This window comes from Emys orbicularis, chromosome 7 (genome assembly GCF_028017835.1).
Source record: "Emys orbicularis isolate rEmyOrb1 chromosome 7, rEmyOrb1.hap1, whole genome shotgun sequence".
Lineage (NCBI taxonomy): Eukaryota > Metazoa > Chordata > Testudines > Emydidae > Emys > Emys orbicularis.
In genome coordinates, this window is record NC_088689.1 from 108,613,120 (window position 1) to 108,636,008 (window position 22,889).

The 22,889-nt window shown below is 41.3% G+C and overlaps 1 protein-coding gene across 1 annotated transcript; it reads left to right on the forward strand.

The window, feature by feature from the left end:
- The first annotated feature begins 433 nt into the window (after positions 1–433).
- RUVBL1 (RuvB like AAA ATPase 1) lies at positions 434–22,567 on the forward strand. Its single transcript, XM_065407997.1, has 11 exons — positions 434–574; positions 1,779–1,865; positions 2,664–2,796; positions 6,700–6,851; positions 8,394–8,483; positions 9,364–9,513; positions 11,231–11,294; positions 15,293–15,491; positions 17,909–18,011; positions 21,517–21,608; positions 21,954–22,567. The coding sequence occupies exons 1-11, from the start codon at positions 434–436 to the stop codon at positions 22,111–22,113; spliced, it is 1,371 nt and encodes a 456-aa protein (XP_065264069.1). The 3' UTR covers positions 22,114–22,567.
- The last annotated feature ends 322 nt before the right edge of the window (positions 22,568–22,889 follow it).

Below are 22,889 nucleotides of genomic sequence, written 5' to 3' on the forward strand. Positions count from 1 at the left end.
CTGACCTGGGAGGAGAGTCTCCCAAGCATGGGAATCACCCTAGCTGTGGTTAATACACCTCCGCCCAGGGCCCCACGCGGATCCTGTAATTCCTTCCCCCAGCCTCTGTCACCCTTGGCTTGGGTCCCACAGAGGCTGCCTTATCCCGGCCCAGTAGCTCCAGAGCAAGCGGGCGAAGCCGGAACCTCTACTAAAAGCACAAGTGGAAGTGGATGGGCGGGCTTTCAAGCCTTCGCAGTAACAGACACATGCCCTCTCCAATAAGCAGCGAGCTCGTGCAGCGCTGGCCAATGGCAAGGTAGAGGGCGGGATTAGCTGACCAGGCGCCGGGAGCCTTGGTAACGCGCGGGCCGCATGTTCCCGGGGCCTGTCTGGAGAGGAGGGAGCTGCAGCCCGGTGTCTGCCCCGCACCCCCGAGCCCGTTGCCGCCGGGATGAAGATCGAGGAGGTGAAGAGCACTTCGAAGACGCAGCGCATCGCCGCGCACAGCCACGTGAAGGGGCTGGGGCTGGATGAGAGCGGCGCGGCCAAGCCGGCGGGGGCCGGGCTGGTGGGGCAGGAGAACGCCCGAGAGGTGAGAGTCCCCGACCCACGGGAGGCGCGGGGTGCCCAGAAGCGGCGAGGCCGTTGGGGGGCGCTGCTGTTTGCACATCCCACCCCCTCTCTGAGGGCCCCATCCCTTAACCGAGCTGGCGCCAAAACAGCCACCTGGGAGCTGAAATATCCGGCCCAGCTGCTTCGTGGGCCCCCTCCCCGGCCACTTGGAGGGGCCAGAGTCCAGCTGCTTAAATCTTTGTCTCTCCTGTTGGCCCTTTCGTAAAACTCCAGTTACCTGCGCCCTGCAGGCCTCCTTAGTCTAACCTCAGCTATGGCAGCTCACCCTTATAGCACCACGCATCCACAGATGTCAAAGCACTTTACAACAGAAGATTGGTGTCATCATCTGTTTCGTATGATGGGGAAACTGAGGCACGGAGCAGCAAAGTGAACTCACCCAAGGTCACACAGCAGCTCATTAACTTGGGTGGAACCCAGATCCGCTAACTCTCAGGCCCGTGTCTTATCCACTGGACCACACTCTCGTGTATCTCTCTTTATACCCTAAAGCAGGGGTCGGCAACCTTTCAGAAGTGGGGTGCCGAGTCTTCATTTATTCACTCTAATTTAAGGTTTCGCATGCCAGTCATACATTTTAACGTTTTTAGAAGGTCTCTTTCTATAAGTCTATAATATATAACTCAACTATTGTTGTATATAAAGTAAATAAGGTTTTTAAAATGTTTAAGAAGCTTCATTTAAAATTAAATTAAAATGTAGAGCCCCCAGGACTGGTGGCCAGGACCCAGGGAGTGTGAGTGCCACTGAAAATCAGCTTGCGTGCCACCTTTGGCATGCATGCCGTAGGTTGCCTACCCCTGCCCTAAAGATTTAAGAGCCACTCCATTCTCAAATACTTACAGGTACATGTAAGAAGTTTGTGTTTACAGTAAAGTGTCAGAACTCCTAGGTTCCATTTGTACATCTGCCACAGATTTTCAGTGATCTGGGGAAATCACTTCTTGTGTCTTGGCCTGAGTTTCCCCATCTATTATTGAGATCATACTTAATCTTAATGGTGTTATTAGTACTAATTCTTATAAAGCACTGTGGGTTCCTCTGGAATGAAAAGTGGTCTGGCAGTGTAAAAGTATTATTGTGTCTACCTGTAAAGGAACATTCTCAAACAGTTTAATCTTTGTGTTCTGATAAATATCTAAATTAATTTCTTTAATTTATAGGCTTGTGGTGTTATAGTGGAATTGATCAAAAGCAAGAAAATGGCTGGTAGAGCTGTGCTGTTGGCAGGACCTCCTGGAACTGGCAAGGTATTGTCTTTCTTCTCAGTACCTTCTATCTTAAATAGAGTGGTGTCAAATATTTCCTAGTAATAATTTCAGCAGGTTCCTTCTCCAGCTACTGAAGCTTTTTTTAAGTTTAAACTTGAGCCAGAGTTGAGCTAGCATTGATCCTTGCTCCAAATTGTATTTTGCCATCTTATGAGCATGCAGTGGCAGTATCTCATTCTAGTGCCAATAGTGTAAAAACCACTGTGTACATGAGTGAATGAAAATGTAATATGAAGTATGTGGTTTTCAAAGAAAGGTCTTCTTAAACATATACATTTGGGATTTTAAAAGCATTTTAACTTTTGTTCCTTGCACTTTACAAGACTTACCATCTTTCATACTGGATGTTAAAAAGACACTGCCCAATACTACTAAACTGTTTTATGACTAGCTTAAAAGTGTTTCTTGGCAATGCTTTATAATCCTTGGATAAAAGCCATGATGTAAGGGAAAAGTGCTGTAGTTGTATATGAGAAAGTAGAGTGGATAAGAACATAGGACCTGGGAGTCAGGATTCCTAGGTTCCACTTCTCATTCTTCCATTGTCTCATTGGAGCCACTTGTAGTACTCTATTTATAAAATTGAGCACTGTGAGGCTTAAAAGAATATTTTTAAAGCACTTGCAGATTCTTGGACAAAAGGTGATATAATGAGCAAAGTATTTTAACCTTCTGGAGTGGTAATCCTCTTTTCCACAAGATCTTTTAATCATTATACATTTATTTCTCATGAGAATTTTTAAGTGTGTAATAGTTCAGTCTCTTGAATTTTTATAGACTGCTTTGGCTCTAGCTATTGCTCAAGAGTTGGGAAGCAAGGTTCCGTTTTGTCCTATGGTTGGAAGTGAGGTATACTCCACCGAGATCAAGAAGACCGAAGTCCTGATGGAAAATTTCAGAAGAGCAATAGGTAAGTGTTAAAATAGAAGAGTAAAGTGCTTATGTTTGGGTTTTTAAAAAAAGAGAAAAAAAAATCTGAACAACAGCACACTAGCTTTTTCCAGTAGTTCTGGTGAGGGGCCGTGTTTTCATGCTCCAGTTTTCAATGTTCTTTTTAGCCCTGTTTCATTTGGTCTTGTTCCTCATCTTAGCTGAGTCAGTATGGGTTTTCTGCACTATGAAACTTAATGCAGTGCTCATGTCTTTGTCACCTCAGTTATTCCAGTCCATCTCCCTCCCAAGGCTGTGGCAGGAGGGAAACTTTTTTCCATTCTCTTGCCTTGTCCTCCAGGATCTTCTCCTGTTCCTGCATATTGTTGCTGGACAAAGTTAGAAAAAAATTCTCTTTAGAATCTGTCAACATGAGTCTTGGGTCTGGAGGGTTTTGTAGAGAGAGAAATGCTCCTCTCTTTCTCTTGACAACATTCTCAATCCCTGCTAGTCAAGAACTTAAACCTAAGTCTCCTACATATCAGTACTTTGCCTGACATTTTATTCTAAGTGAGCACAAGAAAATGTTCCATGCTAGTAAGATGAGTATCTTATTAAGTGGTAAATGCATTCTAGAATTAAAGACGAAATTAACTTGAATTGTCTGGGTTTCATTTTATCTGAAAGAACAAAGTTAAATTTGCAACAAAAGATCATTGAGTCTTTAAATTAATCTTGTATTACTTCTATATGATTGCTTCTGACAACTGATAAAGTAAGTCAAAAATGGCCCTTGCATGCATTTGGATTACATAAAGATAGCCTAATTGTTTTCACTCTGAACACAGTATCAGTTAATTTCCCTGGCTTCTATGTAGTGATTCACTGTGGATTTCAGCTAGGTATTTGGTGAAGAATCTCTCTCAAGCCTGCAACCAAACAAAAGTGTCCCATTGATTTCTGGCGATTTTCAGTAGTCTGATCTGTAAGTTACCGTTAGGTTGGCAGGGCTTGCGAGGAGGGAGATCGGAGATGAGAGAGAGCAGTCTACAATATTTCCTTGATGTGATGAAATTCCTTGTCAGAGCTTTGGAAACTTGAACCAGCAGATGAAACCTGTGTCATCCATATTGTCATTCCTAGAGATCGCACTAATTTAACTCCCTCTAGTTAACAGCCGACCATATTGTTGGTGCTTCACATTCCCTGAAGGTCAGCACAGGGATGCTTCTAAACAAAGAGTCGTGCTAGTGAAAGACTGAGATTCTTCTATTCCCTTCTGTTGAATTCCAAGTCAGATTTACCTAATGCAAGTTATTGTAAAACATTCCTTTGGGGAGATTTGTTCCTTTTAACACCAATTACAAAAAATCCAAACATATTTTAAAGGACTAATGACCCCCTGTTTTACATGAATTAAACACTTTCCAATCATGCTCAGATCTAATTTTTGGAAAGTTTTACTTTCACTGTCATAAAAAGGAATTTCTAGTGCGTATTTTCAGAAAAGGGTTTTGTTTTCTAATTGGAATAACCCCAATGCAAGGCATGTGATGATTGTAAGATAACACTTCTTGTGTGTAGGAGCAACTTGTCTCAAGCCTCACTGTGGTCCTGATGCTTACAGTGTGGGGTTTTATGTGATTCTTCACATAGCAGGTCACAATATGTGTGGCCTGTTATACATCTCATGCATAGTACTTTCAGTTGGTTTAGCCACCACAGTATTATTGAAATGATTCTGACTAACAGTCAGATACCGAGTCTCATTCACAGGGTTTCTTATTCTTGGATACAGCAAGCGTCTGCTGTGTTTGGGAACAGTACCCATACGGACAACCACTAGTGCATCAGATTCTCCAGTTGTTCTGGGCCCTGCTCATTGACACACGTTCTAACAATGTACCCAGTGTGGTTCCCATCTCTTGTTTAGATTGTTTTCTTTGCCATATTGAAGGTGCTCTCTGTCAGAATTATTATTGTCAGGATTCCTTAATACTAGACTTATTATCAGGGTCTGACATGTGCTTGGTGTTCAGGACTCATCAAGACAGGCAGTCTCTGCTGTGGAGAGCTTATGGTTCATAAGAGACATAAAAAGACAAGATGTACTGGGACTAGAAGATTATAGGGCAATTCTGTCCTCTGATTTAAAAAAAAAAAAAATGTAGCACGGATGTTAATCCTGTATAGAGCTTATTAGCATTTGGCAAAGATGTTGACAGAAAATGTTAAAGTATAGTTACAGTCAAAAATCTCTCTTATAAGGAATAAATATACTGTTTAAGCAGTGGCTATTTTGTCTCCAACCTATAACTGCTTGCTTACACGGCAAACAAGATTTTTCTCCTCTTAGTACTATTAAGCCAATAAATATAGAACCCCATAAGTTCCTTTTTAGAATCATGCATCTGAATATAACCACAGGAAATGCCTCCATTAGAGAGCTCTTTGACCTAGATCATCTTCATATCTAAACTCCAAATTTGCCTCTTGCCTAAAATAAACCTTGCTCCTACTACATCAAATTAAAATCTCTAACAACTAAGGAGCAATAATAAACTATTCATTCCATTGGCTAGCGCAACCACCATTAGCTGTAAACCTCTGTGATATGCTATCTTCCCTGCATCATTTCATGTCACTTAAATAATAAGGTGTTCAAAGCAGAGACTTGTTAATTTCTCTGTTAAGGCACACCCAAGACACTATATAGAAATGTTAAATTTCTGAAATTATATTCCACATGATGTGTATTGCAGGGTATTCAACAACAAAGGTAAACTAACAATTCCACTGAAAATTATCAAACTCTTTATTTATAATTCACATTTATGTGTCTTACTTTAAAAATCCCATTCTTAATACGAGACCAGTAGGGGGAGATAGACCCATATTATTTTTGTCAAAATTATTCCCACCCCCCCCCCCCCCCCCAATCAGCAACTCAAGATTACTAATGAAGTATCTGGTCCATGTATTTATTTCAAAGCAAAATGAAAAGCTACAAAACAAGGGAACTTTTATAGGGTTCTGGTGACCTCCAGTCCTGTACAGAATGAGTTCCCTTGTGTCTCAATACAGTCCACTTTTTATTTTTGGGATGGTGTATGAACCTCATAACATATCTATTTTACAGTGCCTGTTAAGGAGTGGATTCTTTGAACTTTCGTGTAGTTGGAACCTTTGCATAATTGTGGTGGTGATATTTTATGGTCAGATTATCCTAAGAATAAAACTCTCTCTGCCCCATATTTAGAAACCTAAAATATAAATTAAAGATTTAATTATAGATGGCCATAGAGGGAGTAATAGATACTATGGTAATGGGAGTCCTAGAGAAGTACACAGACTAGAAAAGTCTGCATATCTCTAAAGGGTCTCTCCTATCAGAAATGCAGGAATAGTTTGTATTTTGCACACCACCAGAGGTCTCTTTAATTATATATCTGGTCCATCTTTGGCTATAATACAGTACATTAATTTAAAAAACAAACACTTTAAATACTAAACCTTAACCTCTGTCGGAATCCCTTTGAAATAAATTAGTTAACATACTTTTTTATCTTTAACTTTGTTACTAGAATCTCTAAAGTTACATGAAGGCATTGGTTTTTAAAATCTCAGTGTCCCTAATACCATCATTGTTGGTCAGGATTTTGGCTTAAATTGCATGAATGTCCTTAGCTTTCCGATTAAGTTACCTGGGGATATTTCTCTCCTACTAATATAAAAAAAAACAACAGGGTATTAATTTTATTTTCTAGTTTCCAAAGTAGAGAATAACCATGAAGTACATTGTAGTATGTAAGCACCCTCGATGCTCTCAAGTTTATAGACATTGGCCAGAATGACTTCTAGATGGTGAATAAGAGTCAAGAATAATTAAATGTAAATGGCCACTTATTTATACAGTGCAACTCATGTAAACTATTTCTTGTAGGATTGAGGATAAAAGAGACCAAGGAAGTTTATGAAGGTGAAGTCACAGAATTAACTCCATGTGAGACTGAGAACCCGATGGGTGGATATGGCAAAACCATTAGCCATGTAATTATAGGACTCAAAACAGCAAAAGGAACGAAGCAGCTGAAGGTATATATCATAAATTCTCCAGCATTTCATTCAGTGTCCCAGATATGCATCCTTTCACCTTTGTTCCCATCTTACCTAATTTTGTGATCTCTAGCCCGGTACCAAATAAAGTTTAAAAATAGCCCATTTCTTCCCCCGTCACCTGTGTACTGGTAGTGAACAAATTGACCTGTTCATATTATATAGAACTATTAGACTCTTGGGTCTCTTACTAGTAATTTAAAGACTTAACTTCAGGTAACCTTCTGTGTTCAGCTACAGGGGGATTTGTTGATCCAGGGATCTTCTAAAAGTGCCATTTCCCCCTAACTTTCCCCACCAAACACACACCTTCAGACAGCTCAAAGTATAGCTCAGACTGCAAGAGATGCCTGAGTGTGCCACTTTGATAGCATTACCAGCCCCATGGAACAAAGGACTGAACTCAGGAGCCAAATGCCTCTCCAAGGCAGTACATTTTGCTGGTGTGTGATGCTGAGCCTGACCCCAACTACAGCTCCATATTTATCATAACAATTAAATACATAAGGAAGCACTTTTTTTTTTTTAAACTAGTACTCCACCTGAATATTGGAAGATAGGTTCTTGAAATCTTGCCTGTATTAGTGTAAATTATTTCATATGTTCCTTGCCTCCTTTTTATGTTAAGGAGGAAGGTCCAGTGGTCCTAGGTCAGACCCTGACTCCCTTTGTTTCCGTAGACAAGTCACTTAATCTGTACCTCAGTTTTCCTTCCCTATACAGTATATAAAATGCGGATAAGAGAATTTACAGCAGCATCTCTGCTGTTTAGCACGTATTGTCTTTTATTTGTTCATTTTGAAGATGCAAAATAAGAGAATCCTTAGTGGAAGTAAATGAACCATCCACCCAAGAAAAACAAAAGCACATGCCATGTTCTGGCTTCCATCTTGCTAGTAACTGCATGTAGGAAAGAGAACAAAAGGAGGTCAGACTAGATAATCGCGATGGTCCCTTCTGACCCTAAAGTCTGAGTCTATAGTAAAAGGGTCACATCACTCCATAAAAACATAAAAGACATTGAGTGGTCGACAGGTGCAGTCTATTCCAGAACCAACAGCTAGCCCTTTATAAGGCTAGACTAGCAGCCAAGAAAAGCACTGCACCCCGAGAACAAAGAGTATATCAGTATGAAATGTAAAGGCATCCTCTTCCTGATATATACCAGCATCCTCACAACTTGGCATAATGCAATTTGTTAAATAACATTAATTCATCAGAAGAACAAATTAGGCAAGAAAAGTTTAAATACCCTCTATACCCTAACAGTAAATATGACTTAGTCTCAAAGCCTCTTCCTCAAATAGCAGGGGAAGTGAATAAGGAAATTTTACAATACCCTTTGTGCATCCTGTTCTAGGTCTTGCCCTAAAGATTGAATTGAGCCTCAGAACTTCCAACTTTGTGAAATCTTAACTCATTTTGTCCGACTGTCTAACAAGCTTTGGTTTAAATCTCTTGTTTCATGCTCATTCTGCAATACAATGGAACTGTCTAATCTCCCATGTTGTTTGTCTCCAGTTGGACCCCAGCATCTTTGAAAGTTTACAGAAGGAGCGAGTGGAAGCCGGGGATGTGATTTATATTGAAGCGAACAGTGGAGCTGTCAAGGTAAAGCCAAAACATGACTTGACTGTTATCCTGCTTTGTGTACTCGGAGAATTTCCAGTGTCCCTTGGCCAAAGGCCCTGTGACCTATTAACCAGGCTGGATAAGACTGTTAAAGAAAGGTCCGGGACTTTGCTGCTGTGGAGGGAGACATTCCTCCTGCCTCAAGACAGGGTAGTCATCCAGTTCACAATTAAGGTCATCTTGGCAAGGAAGCCATCTCTGCAGCTGCCTGGGATGAGCTTTCATTCCTTTAACCTTTAAGACCAAGACATCTTTTCATAAGGGAGGGGGAAAAACCCAAACAACTTTAGTCATTCTCAAACTGAAATATGCAGTGTATTTAATCTTTCTTTTATCTCTCTGATATTTACTCCACAAGATGTATGCATGTAGAAGGGAATACTGCATTAGTTAGCATTCTTTTTATATCTGATTTAAAATGTAGTGTACAGTGATACTTGCTGTTTAATGGATGAGCATAATATTTCATATCGTATAATAAATCACCCACCTACAAAGAGGTCTTGAACAGTTCTCCCAATCTCTAGTTAATCTGCTGGATTTGTCCTTTAGCAGAAATCGCATACAGTTAAAGGAAGAGCAGAGGGAGGTGGAATATTCTCAGTGGGAAAATATCAGGTGTTTTTTAACAGGGTTTTTGAGCCTTGATCAGTAGATAGGATATGCACGTTGCTAAGCGGGGAACAAGGCATATTCTGAAGTGTCAACCAAAGCTTGTCAGGACTGGAATTGTGAACCAAGCCCTTTATCAACTGTATGTCACTCAAAGTCTTAGTATCATTGCCAACTGTATACCTGTGTTTCTCTTCCCCCTCTGCCTCTCTTCTCCTCCTCCACTCCCCCCCACCCTTTTCCACAGAGGCAAGGCAGGTGTGATACTTATGCCACAGAATTTGACCTTGAAGCTGAAGAGTATGTCCCCTTGCCAAAGGGCGATGTACACAAGAAAAAAGAAATTATTCAGGATGTCACCCTGCATGACCTGGATGTGGCCAATGCTAGACCTCAGGTACTTGACTCTAGAGACTAAATCTGTGCAAAAAACTGTTTCTTAGCCTGAGGATGGGTACCAGACTAACCCAATGTCATGTGGGGAAAGGGTGAGAAGCAGTGAGGATAGGGAATGCTGCAGGCCGTGGGATCCACTCACTCCACTGAAAACATGCCACTATTGAAAAAACAGTAGGTAGCACCTTGAAACCCATCTTCTCTCCCTTCCCCTGTAGTTCCTGGCCACAGAACCAGCTCCATAAAGGTTCAGGGAGCAATTTGCTTGCTCAACCTTTCTGTATCTGCTCTTGAAATTCTTGGCAGCAAGAGTACATTTCCCAGCCCCATAGACACATTGGTAGATGCTCTTCATCCCATCCAGCAAGTAGCTTTCTGGTGAGTGAGGGAATAGCCAGGGGGCACAAAAAACAAGAAAAGATGAGAAAATGAACAAAGAACAGAAAGAAAAAAGAATAGCAGCAAATGAAAAAGGGGGCAAAGCAAAAGAGGTGCAAGACTGAGCAACTGGAGAAAAAGGTGCCAGAGCATAGTACCAGGGAATACCAGGAGAAGGGGGTACCAGCCCAATACATCACAAGGATGGCTTCCTCCAAAGACATTGAGGAACCACTTAAGCTAAAGCATAATCTGTGCTGAAAAAACCCCAACTAACCAAAAAACCTACGGGCTGAAGCTAATAGGAGGTCTTTATAGGGAGCTGTTCCCATCACCACGTAAAGAGTAGGTTACCTTCCATCCTCAATACTTAAAGATATGAGCTGGCAGCAGCCAGCAGGTCCACATTGTTTTTATTTATTAAAATGTTCTGAATACAGATAAACTTCCTTTGTTCTGTATTTGTTTCATCGCCCATGAAATGGGAACTGCGAACACGTTGATAAATGATCTTTGCTTGTCTGACTTCAGTGTAATTTCTGTAAGTGCCCCTGTATCTTTTAGAAACGTTTAGTATTAATATACTCCCCAGTTACTTGCAGCAGCACCTTAAGCGTTCTACAGTAGCAAACTTTTTGTATAGGGAGTGTTTTTTCCTCTTCCCCAGTATTGGGAGGTCACCACTTTGTCAAGTGGTGTTGTATATGGACAGTGACTTTTTAAAAAAAAATACAAATACTTATAGGTTCTGTATGTGAAGGGACACTCTCAAGGTTGACACTCACAATTTGACACTCCAGCTCCTTGATCTGCTTGTTTCAAAATATAAACAAAAAAACCCCACCAGATTCACCCTACAAAAATAAGGGATGTAAAGGTCTTAAAATCCCAACACAACCATCCATCTGTTGGAAAGTTGAACACTCACAGTCCGAACAGGCAGCTCTAGCCTTTCTGCTCTCTGATCAGTTCCATTTTTGTGAGGAGTGAAATTGATGATGCTGTAGGAAAGGGTGTTAAACTTTGAGCTCTTTTGCTGTTCTCTCTAAAGTCCAAACCTAAAAAGGAAGTGAAGAGGCATTATTTTAACTAAAAGAGGATAAATTTGGAATCCCAAGGCAGTGAAGTGATAATGGGTTGGACAGTTGGATTAGAAACAGAATCATCCATTGTTAGAGCTAAAATATTACAAAGGACCCGAAATAAATGATTATTCAAGTTTTGTATCCTAAAGGTGTAAAACCCTACCTTCTATAATAGCCTGGTCCATATCAAACCTGGTGCACTGAGCAACAGCACAGGAAGGAGAAATTGTTGATTTCTAACTTTGCTTTTTCCAGGGTGGGCAGGACATTCTTTCCATGATGGGACAATTGATGAAGCCTAAAAAAACTGAAATCACAGGTATAAAAACTGCTTGCACCACATCTTTACCCTCAACATAAGCTATACATATGCCTTCTAGACAAGGAGTTGAAAGAATTGAATTTATGTAGCACCTCTAATAGTGAATGTATTTCAAAATACTTCAGAAACTAACCTGTTAGGTGCCAGCAGTGCAGTGACTGGAATCAAATGCAACATCATTATACAAATAATAATATCCCATATGTTGCTTAAGATATTGGAGCCCATTTTATTGAGGGGGAAAGTTAGTCAGGACACTAGGATTATCCCCCTATTCTTTCAAAATGGTGCCACTTGATATGGTAGGGGACCCAAACATTCCATGAAGGAACAAACCAATACAATTACAGAACTAAATTCTTCTTTCACCTTGGAGTGTGCTACCTTTTCTCATATTATGCAACTGTACAATAGTTTTGCAAAGTAGCAAAATGGCTGTGAAAGGATCACTGTTGAGTGGTTCAGTGTGGCATTGACTCACCTATAGCGACAGCCCAAGGACTTTAATATGGCTGCTGTAAGTGGAACTGATTCTGTACCTACCTACAAATCACAGAAGGAAAAATACCTACAGTAAAAATCTTTTGTCCTTTTTGCTTTGAAAGAAAAGGTGCTTCAACAAGTGTCTTATTTAAATTCAGATCAAAGTCTGTTTCAGTACTAAAGTTGAATGATGCTCTTTTGAAGTATTCCATCTCTTGCAGTGATCACCTTCCATGGTCTAAAGTCAGACTGTATCTCTGTAATATCTTGCACAGCTTTGAGATCCATATGTTCAAAAAGCTAAAGAATTATATTTTTGCTTGTATTCAAATGTTGTGTTAAAATAAACCAGCAGTATTTAGCTTTCCTTCCAGTCATGCTTGGAAACATTGTCAGAGTTCCTCACAAGCTATGCAAGTAGGAGAATTATCCTAGTTGAAAGTACTAAGTACTCAGCATTCAAGCAGATGATGATGCTTATACTTATGTGAAAAACAGAATTCTTCTCTCTCTCTCTCTCACAGTTTGATGCCTCAGGGTATCATGTGTTTTAACTGTGGAATGTATAAATGGGAGATAGAAAACAATGGGTGTTGTAGAAACATTGAAATTGGGAAGCGAGCAATTTTATACTGGATCAGACCTGAGGTCAGTCTCATCCAGTATCCTGTCTGACAGTGGCCAGTACCAGATCTCAATGCAAGAATCCTGTAGTAGGCAGATGTGGGATAATCTGCCCTGACCAGCCTATCGTTGCTGATCTCTTATAGTTAGTGATTGGCTTAATCCCTGAAGTGTGAAATTTCATATTCCTTCTAAAAAATACTGAGTTAAAATTAATGCTAAATTTTTAGATCTATGTACGCGTCCTGCCCTTTTTGAATCTTGCTATGTTCTTAGCCTCAAGAACTTCATGTGGCAATGAGTTTCATAGCCTAATCACGTGTTGTGTGGCGATATGGTATATTATTTTTGAATTTGCCACCTTTAATTTCATTGACTGTCTTGTATTACAATACAGGTAGAACAAAAGTTCCCAGTCTAATGTCCCCTGTTATTCATCTCTGTAGGTAATCAATCAGTCTTTTTAATCTCTCTTCACATGAGATTTCCCTGCCCTTAATCATTCTCATCACACTTTTGACCCCTGTCTTAATTTTGCAATATCCTTTTTGAGAAAGGATGACCAATACTCCACATTATTTCAGATGAGGCTGCAGCATTGATTTATATAATGACTTAACAATATTTTCTGTATTGATCTCCATCCCATCCCTTGTGCATTCTACATCTTGTTTTGTTTTGTTTTCACAGAAGATTGGGCAGAGATCTTTGATCTGTCCATGACACCACCCAAGTCCCTTTCCTGAGTTGATAAAAGTGAATTCAAAACTTTAAAGCATAATGTAGTTCAAATTTTTCCCTACAATGTTCATTGCTTTGCATTTATGGACATTGAACTTTTCTTACCATCATGTTGCCCATTCTCCTAGCTTGGTTAGGTCCTCGGAAGTTCCTCCTAGTCCTCTCTAGGCTTTGTCATCTGCAAATGTTGCTGCCTCATTACTCACCACCCCCTCTCCAGATCATTAATTATTTTAAATGCTGAACCTAGTACAAAAGTTTAACCTTTTGCCATGATGAACACTGACCATTTAACCTTATTCTTTGGTTTGTGTGTCCTAGCCAGTTTTTGATTCTTGACAATACTTTGCCTGTCACCCCATGGCTAATTGGCTTCTTTAGTAGCCTCTTGTGCGGGATCATGTCAAAGGCTTTTTGGTGGGTAATCAGCTGAACTTGAGCCCTAGTGTGACCCTCTGGCAAAAAGGACTGATGTGATCCTTGGATGCATAAACTGGAATCTCAAGTAGTGGTAGAGAGGTTATTTTATCTCTGTATTTGGAACTGGTACGACTGCTGCTGGAGTATTGTGTCCAGTCCTAGTGCCTATAAATCAAGAAGAATATTGATAATTTGGAGAGGGTTCAGAGAAGAGTCACAGGAACGGTCAAAGGATTAGAAAACATTATAATGATAGACTCAAGGAGCTCAGTCTGGTTAGCTTAGCAAAGAGAAGATTGAGTGGTGACTTGAACACAGTCAATACGCACTGACACGGAGACAAATACTTGATAATGGGTCCTTCAGTCTAGCAGACAAAGATATAACAAGATCCAACAGCTGTAAGTTGAAGCTAGACAAATACAGACTAGAAATAAGGCATTTCTTAAAACAGTGAGAGTAGTTTATCATTGGAGCAATTTACCTGGGATTGTGGTGGATTCTCCATCACTGACAATTTTGAAATCAATTTTTTTCTAAAATCTGCTCTAGGAATTATTTTGGGAAGTTCTATGGTGTGCGGTATGCAGGAGGGCAGACTAGATGATCACAGTGGTCCCTGCTGTTCTAGAATCCATCAATAGAGAAAAAGACGTGTAAGATTAGTGGGACGTGATTTTCTGTTGCAGAATCCATGCTGTGTTTTAATTTTGGTTTTCAAGTTGCTTTTTACACCATTGATGAGGGGTTGTACAAAATGGCCAGCTTTGTATACAAGTTCCAAGAACTGAAAGTGAGAAACAGTAACTCCCCCAGAACGTGAGCTCTACATCATAGTTTCATCTCTCTCTTATGCGTATGAGAAAATATGGGACCTTGGCTCAGTCTGACTCTCATACCACAGAGACTGCATCACAGTGACTCACCCATTCCTGATAGGATATCAGTTTAGAACACAGGTGGGCAAACTATGGCCCGCGGGCCACATCCGGCCTGTGGGACCTTTCTGCCTGGCCCCTGAGCTCCTGGACCAGGAGGCTAGCCCCCGGCCCCTCCCCTACTGTCCCCCCACCCCTGCAGCCTCAGCGCGCCGCACCACCGGCACAACGCTCTGGGCGGCTGGGCAGCGCAGTTGCAGAGCTGCGGCCTGACCCAGTGCTATGGGCGGTGCGGCTGTAACGCCGCCAGCCACCGGTGCTCTGTGCTGTGCGGTAAGGGGGCAGGGAGGGTTGGATAGAGGGCAGTGGAGTTCAGGGGTGTGGATAGGGGTCGGGGCGGTCAGAGGGCGGGGAACAGGGGGGTTGGATGGGGCAGGGGTCCCGGGGGGGGGGGGCAGTCAGGAATGAGTGGGGGTTGGATGGGGCGGCAGGGGGCAGTCGGGGTGGGAGGTCCAGGGGTGGTCAGGGGACAGGGAGCAGGGGGTGGTGGATGGGGCAGGAGTCCCGGGGGGGCTGTCAGAGGGCGAGAAGCGGGGGGGGAGGGGTCAGATAGGAGGTGGGGACCGGGCCACGCCTGGCTGTTTGGGGGGAGACAGCGTCCCCTAACCATCGCTCCATACAATTTTGGAAACCCGATGTGGCCCTCAGGCCAAAAAGTTTTCCCACCCCTGGTTTAGAATCAAGATGCTAGGAAAGTGGCATCCCCCACTTAAGCGTCTTAGAGTCCTTCACATAGATGCAGAGAGCACTAACAGAACAACTAAAATGGTTTTCTTTCCGGTCTCTTAGACAAGCTTCGAGGAGAGATAAACAAGGTGGTGAATAAATACATTGATCAAGGCATTGCAGAGCTGGTCCCAGGTGTGCTCTTTGTAGATGAGGTTCACATGCTGGATATTGAATGTTTCACATATCTGCATCGAGCACTAGAATCTTCTATTGCTCCCATCGTCATCTTTGCTTCCAACCGAGGAAACTGCATTATCAGGTACGCTTTTTTAAAACTGAATTCTGCATGGTTCACCTCTGTCCATAAGACTTAGCATTAGCTGTCTCCATACCAAGAACTATGATCTTTGAATGCTTTCATCTTTGGTGCTGACATCCCTCTGATGATCATCTGGATGGATCATGAGCCACATCCAATGCTCAAGGGCTGCACCCTGGGGAAAGAAAGATGACTGGGTTAGAGAATTGGGTGGAAGTATTGTTTCTTCATCTCATGTTTCCAGGGACTCACCTTTCGATCCCTTCCACAGCTGCCACTGGCAAGTTTGTTTCCTTGTTCTACTGTAACTGCCCTCTTCTTTGGCTTCCTTTAACATACACATCTCCTGCCTGTCCCCCCCATCTACATTAAAAACACTGCTGCTAAGATCATCTTCTTGGACCTTATTTCCCCCTGTCCTCTTTGAGTTTTTTCTCTGGCTCTCGCTCCTCCACTGCAACAACTTTTAGCTTCTTGTTCTCACCTTTAAAGCCCTTCTCAGCTTACTCCCTCCCCCACTTTCCACTTTTCTGTCTTATTACATTGACTAGGCCTCTTGTGCTCCTCCAACAATACCAGCCAGTCCATCTCTCTCACAAGCGCACTCACACTTTTTTCCATGGCTCCCCTTATGTATCACATATTCACTCACACTCTGAAATAGTCAATAAAATCACTCTATTTTCCCTCGGATCCCTCCAAGATCCACTTCTACCATGTTGCCTGTGGTAAATTGCTAGCTGATAATCTTTAGATAAGTTGCCAGTAGGGATTGATACTGATTTTGTTTTAATTGATTGAACCTGCAAACTCTGCACATAGCTACTCTGTGTAATCAGATAATCTCACCCTTGTCCTCCCTTCCCCAGTCCCCTCTGTTTGGTACACCCACTTGATGCATCTGGTCTTCAACTGGAAAGCTCTTTCGAGGAGGAACCATATATTTTTGTGTGATGTTCAGAACCTAGCACACTGACCTCTGGACACTACAGTATTACAAATATTAAAATAAACTCTGCAAAGAACAGCAGCCCTGGAGCGGGAGACCTAGAGAAATGGTACCACCATATGGCTTTTGGAATCACATAGGTGATTCTTACCCTATGTTTGAACAGTTGTTACTAACACGGTTAAAGCATGGCTTCCCTCACCAGGGATTAGGTAAGGATTGGTATTGTATCTCCTTTGGACCCTGCAAAATACAAGGAAGACCTGTTTAAAGAATTGAACTTCCCAAGCACCAGGACACAACTGAAGATACTGTTAAATAATTGACCTGGTAGTAGGGTACATTGGTGCCGCTATCTGTCACATGGGAAATGGGAGGTCACAAAATTAATGCCTTTCCTCTGGCCTTAAAAACAGGTCATAGATTACTGCCGCAATACCTGAAAATCCATTGGCTTTAGCATTTAACAGATCATACTACTATCCCAAGTATTTTAAGTTGCTTTCCCATTTATATCTGCCTGCAGATGGCCCTTAACAGGATCAAGAGGTGTATCTAGTCATTTGTATAATACAATTGGCTCTGTATCCTAATATGTCTAGGAATAGCTTCGTATGAAAGCAGAGTGCCATCTACTGGAGAACATAGTGGGAGATGTTTTCAAAAATTTACTTTCTTGTTGACCCTTTGCATAGCTTCCTGTGGGGGGTCGTGAGCAGAGCCTGAAGCACTCAAATACTGGCACTGAGTTTGGAAATTGAAAGGTCGTCATAGTTAGCAAAGGAGTTGGTAGGTCTAGAATCCTAGGTGTCACTTTTCCCTGCTAAAAGAAGAGTTCTAGGGACTATACTGTACGCTTAATGCACAGTCTTGCCCTTGTACCTCTCAGTCTGCTGGATCACTAATGTGGAATATAAACAACTACAATACTAGGTGAGAGGAATAAAGAAGATAGTGTGGAAAACTGAGTAATGATGGCAGGTTTAAGCAAAGAAGATGCTCTCAATGTTCAGTACTGCATATAATTTCTGCTTTATTGCTTAAATACTACAGCAAAAATAATTTGCTCCTTGCTGGAATATGTACAATATACTTTGGAATATCAGACAGGTGTAGTATGTATGTTCTTTAGGGACTGACTAGCACTATGAGAACAAGCTTTAAAGAAGCTGGCACCAGCTAATTCCCACCTCTCAGCATTACTATGTGAAGTCATTAAGAGTGCAGGGGAAGGAATATTTTCATTTTAGGCTGTTCCAGGTTTAGCGTACGAACTCCGGAGTCTGTTTTCCCTTGTCATGTACGTAGTTCCCGTTAGTGTGTCTTGTGTGAGTGTGCTTGGTGGGGAAAATAAACCCTTTTGTCCACAGGTTGTTTTATAATGGCCTGACTTAGGTGCCAATATCTAAAGCAAGCCCATGTATTGAACTCTGAATGAGGAGTCTGACCTCTTGTGTATCTCTTCCAGAGGCACAGAGGATATAGTGTCCCCTCACGGAATACCACTGGACCTTCTAGATAGGGTGATGATTATTCGAACCATGCTGTATACGCCTCAGGAAATGAAACAGGTAAGGGCTATATTAAATACTTCTTTAAAAGTCTCTGAAATTCCAGCCTATAGAGGTAAGAACTCTAGCACTTGTCTGCGTGTGATGTTACATTGTAGCTATTTGATCTCAGCTTGGACAGCAGGGTTTACTCCCAGAACCATCTCTGTGCCATGAAGTCTCCTATGGACATGGTGACTAACTTGCCTTTCTGGGTTGGTTTTTTGGTGTGGTGGTTTTTTTTTTTTTAACTGGTTGACCAGTATGATGAACTAGAGTGGTGGTCTGAATTTTGCCCACAAAAGGGCTGCATTGGTAAACTGGCTGGGGCTTGAAAGGCAAACCTTATCTCACAAGAAAAGAAGTGGATTGCTGTTGCCCTGATCTCTAATATAGAGGTCCTGTCTACACAATCTATAGGTTCCAACGTGCAGTGCTTTTTTGCTTAATATGAAATGGAGCATTATGGATTGGGACCTTTGGTCTCTGCAGGCTGCACCTCTATGTTAAAGATGAGGGCGATTGTGTTGTAGAACTCTATAGGCGACTCCTGCCCTAGATGTACTTTTTGTTTCTTTATCCTACTTCTGTCTCTAAACTTCACAAAACCACAGGGTACCTTTTTTTCCCCCACACTCCTAGGTGGAATTCTGGAGTGCAGGAAGAGTTGTAGTGATACATTACTTAATGCCTCAAGACTTTCCTGTGGGCCAACACAATGTATTGTATATCGATTATAATCCTTGGGTGCCATTATGATGCATCGTGTCAAAGATCCTCCTCATTAGCGTCTCAATAGCGTGAACTGACATGATACAGGAGCCATTACAGTTTATCATGTCAATTCTTTGTATTATTTAGGAGATAGTGTCAATGGCAGGGAGCGTTGTCACAAGATAATGGGCTCATGCTGCTGGATAAGTGCCAAGGTGAAGCTGAGGCATTTATCGAACATAAATGTAGAGGCAAAACCTCATTTCATTTGGTGTGAGGAGGCTTTTGTGAATTGCTGTTTCGAGGCATGCTCAGGATGGTTTTTGTGCACCTGAAAGGACCGCTGAAGCACTGTAGTGCAGATTACAATGGTAATGGCCAGATGGTACAGTAATACAATTGGGTTTTGTCTGTCTATAAAGCCAGTTTTAAAGTTCTGACTTGCTCTCAAAGCCTGGAGATTCAGTGAGGGTTGCCACTCTGTCCTGGATTTCTTCCTATGGTGCTTACGTTGTCCTAGGATGTGTTACGGTAGCGGCAGCATGTATTTTGCATTACCTTTTGTTGAGTTGAACTATATTAAAATGTTAATATTTGACTTTGATCAAATAGAAACTGGTGTGTGCTGTGCCATCACATTGGACACCCTCAAACTATCCCTGTAGCCTATTAAATGATTAAAGATCTAATTTATGAACTGTCCACTCTCAAAAGTCTAGAGCAGGAACTGTGTGATTGTCATGCCCTGCTTGTGTGGGGGGGAAAGACCGCAATATTGCTGTTCCCAAAGGCATATACAGAATCTTGCTGATTATGCCCAATAAACCATGGCACTGAGTGTTTAATGTGTCCATAATTAGACAATTCTGCCTTAATGACTGACCTCCACCTCAGGAGGTTGGGAGCTGGAGCAACTGAGTTTCATTCATGACCAAATAGAGCTGTTTAAGTTTTTTAAAAAAAATTGTACAAGCCTTGGGTGGGGGGGAAATCACTTTGTTTTTAAATTAATTTTTATATGGGTGTGCTCCCCTTTTTGTTTTTTGCTAAGAAAAAGCAGTTTTCAGAGGCAATGTGCTTTTTTTTTTTTTTTTTTTTTTTTTTTAAGAAAAAAATACTTTTTGCCCTTGCAGGGGGTCACATGAAAACTTTGAGCTCATTCTGAGGATAATTTTCATTACTCAAAAGAAATAATTTTGAAAATTGTGAAACTTCACTTTTGACCGATTCAAAAATGGGTCTGTTGCAAAACTTTCACTTGTGCCTTGGTAGTTTATAGTAGATGTAAAATGCTTCTTAAATTTCTGTTGAGTGATGTAAGTTAGTAGCTCGTATACAAATTCCATTATCCAGCTTTAGTCTGAGAGCAAAGGAATCCCAAATATCTTAATCCTACAGTGATGTGGAAGAAACTTGCTTTACAATAAAACACCAGCCCCCATTTAATATGAAACTCATATGTATATTCACACCTGTACTTGCATAATTGGGACTTCTGTTGTTGAACTCTCTCACCCAAACGCTTCTTCCATTTTACAGCAGTTTTATATGTATTTGCTGGGTTTAGTGTCCTGATCTTATGTTCGTGTCACTGAGCAGCACCTCTCACAAGCTAACAAGTTATAAAAGTTGCTTTTTAATATGGCATTAACTCACACTTCAAGGTGTATTATTTCTGGAGAGGGTCAGTGTAGCAATAGCTGGAAGCATGGAAAAGTGAAGTTGGTTTTACAATATTTTTTTTAAATCTCAAATCTAACATTAATTGGTAACATTCTAAAAGCTGCTTCAAAATGTAATGTTTTTAGAGCAACTTTCTGCTGTGTCAAACCCCTCTCTCTTTCTTACTCTCTCTCTTCCCCCACTCCTGACTCCCCCGCTGCATTTTATGGCTTTAATTTAAACGAGTGCTTCTTGATATCTTGTTTACAAAGCTGCCAAAGTGAAAAATACCTGTATTATATGAGGCTCGCAGTTCCAGAGTTATCTCAGCACTACAACACAACATCATTATCCAGTCTGCCCCTTATCACTCAGCTGGTAATACGGACTGCTGGGAGACTTGTGCCACTTTTGTTACAGCTTTATACACAGGCTTATTGGCGATATCTTGCTCTCCAACTTTACAAAGATCTTCAAACTGGTACAAGCTTGTGACTGTTCTTGAAAGATTAGATTCTTCTTAGTGATTTTAGGGAGGGGCAGGTGAACCTTATAAAGTAACTTTTTGATTTATTTTACCATCTTACTTATCAAGCGAATAAAAAGTGTATGGTGTGGAGTGAGCAGCTGAGGGGAAAGCAGGGTTTTTCAGAGGGTTTGTAGGAGTGTGCTATATAGCAGTGACTTCGAGTATGCATGATTGAGATTGGGGCCTCTGTGTACCCAGGATTCAGACTGCCATTGTCAATAACTATGTGGTTGTAGTGATTTTCCTATGTAAGCTTTATACTAGGCTTCTAATTACTGAATAGGCTTAACCAGCCTTGCAAAATCATCATGAAACTTTACCAACCCATGCAGTCCCTCCCCTGCCCTTTACAATGATGATTAATGATGTCCAGAGGTATTCAGGATGATTTAGGATTTTGCAGGGGGTGGGAGGGGGGTATTTTTTGTTTTAAAGGATACGGTGTATGTTTGAAACGAAAATCACATTTTTGTTTCGTGTCTCATCTCTAAACAGGATATCCTGTCTGCCATTGTGTGTGTGTATATATATATATATAAAATTAATAAGCATGGTATCTGCTACTGTCCAGACTGTTACATGATTGCTGCAGCTTCACTTCTCCACCTTATATCCCAACAGATCATAAAACTTCGAGCCCAGATAGAGGGAATTAATATTAGTGAGGAAGCCCTAAACCATTTAGGGGAAATTGGTAACAAGACAACCTTAAGGTAAGTAGAGCCCATCGGAATTTTCTCACACCCTGCAAGGATTGGATATGAAAGTACTCTGGGATAGTAAACAACACACTTCCCAGGGTAAGAGTGAGCCTTAGTTTTTGGACAGTGACCTCTAGCCCCTTAGGAATGGCTTTTAACACTATCCAAAAGTGATAGTCCTCCCATTTCTCCTACTGGGAGGTGCACTGGGCACTTCCTGGAATCCCACTGCTCTTTTGCACCTCTGGTACAGAGCTGTTTGGTAGGAATCTGACAAGTTTACTTGTACCCTTTTAGGAGTTTGTGGTGACGTACTGGATTTTAACAGTTAATTCAGCCTATCCTCTTTGATCACAGGTATGCTGTGCAGTTACTGACACCAGCTAACCTACTAGCCAAGATTAATGGGAAAGACAGCATTGAGAAGGAGCACATTGAAGAAATAAATGAACTTTTCTATGATGCCAAATCATCTGCAAAAATCTTGGCTGATCAACAAGAAAAGTACATGAAATAAAGCAGCTTGTTGCACATCGTATGCTTTGGAGTAACTTAACTCTTCCAAGGGTTGGCTTAATTATTGAAAGAGAAATGGGCAAGAGAAATATTAATGGTTAATCTCCATTGGGACTGAAAAGTATTTAAATGGTAAGATACTTCAAGACATGAAGCTAACAGCCCAATTTTCCTACTTTGCTGGCAAGCAATAAGATGCTCCCTGATGCCTGTAACATTTTATTGTCCCTTCTACTGAGTGTATAGGAAATGGCTACACAGACCTATCATTTTTGCTTGTCCTTTAGATTTGGTTACAAAAATGCTCTAGGCTCAGGAAAAGCCTCTTGATTTCTTTGAAGCCGATGCTTAAGAATAGTCTGTTTTCTTTATGAACTTTGTTTTAAATTTGTTTGAACGAGTTCTTCCTGCTAAAAATTTTGAAGTGATGTTTCTCTGAAGTGCTTTTTAATAAAATATTTCAAGTAATGCCTGTTGTGCGTCTTTCATTCTGTATGCTGATCTGCCTGAAGAAATGGCCTCTCATTTCTTCTGACTTTTAAGGTAAGGATGAGTGAAAGAAAAATAAAACAGAATGTATATCTTGTTTGCTGCTTCATGACATAATTGTTTATCAGGAATCTGATGTCTTTGGGGGTGGGGGGGTTTTAGACACTGCTTTGGAGGAACCAGAGATGTGTAGTGGAAGCTCTCTTGGCCCTGAACAAAACCCTGGATCCTGTGAAGAGGCAAGGTATAATCTCTTTAACAAAGATCTCTTATTCCAGTTGTTAAGGG

Coding starts and splice junctions, on each gene's coding strand:
- RUVBL1 (XM_065407997.1), top strand. CDS start 434: ATGAAGATCGAGGAGGTGAAGAGCACTTCGAAGACGCAGCGCATCGCC. Junction 575..1,778: donor GGCAGGAGAACGCCCGAGAG/GTGAGAGTCCCC, acceptor TTTAATTTATAG/GCTTGTGGTGTTATAGTGGA. Junction 2,797..6,699: donor AAATTTCAGAAGAGCAATAG/GTAAGTGTTAAA, acceptor TATTTCTTGTAG/GATTGAGGATAAAAGAGACC.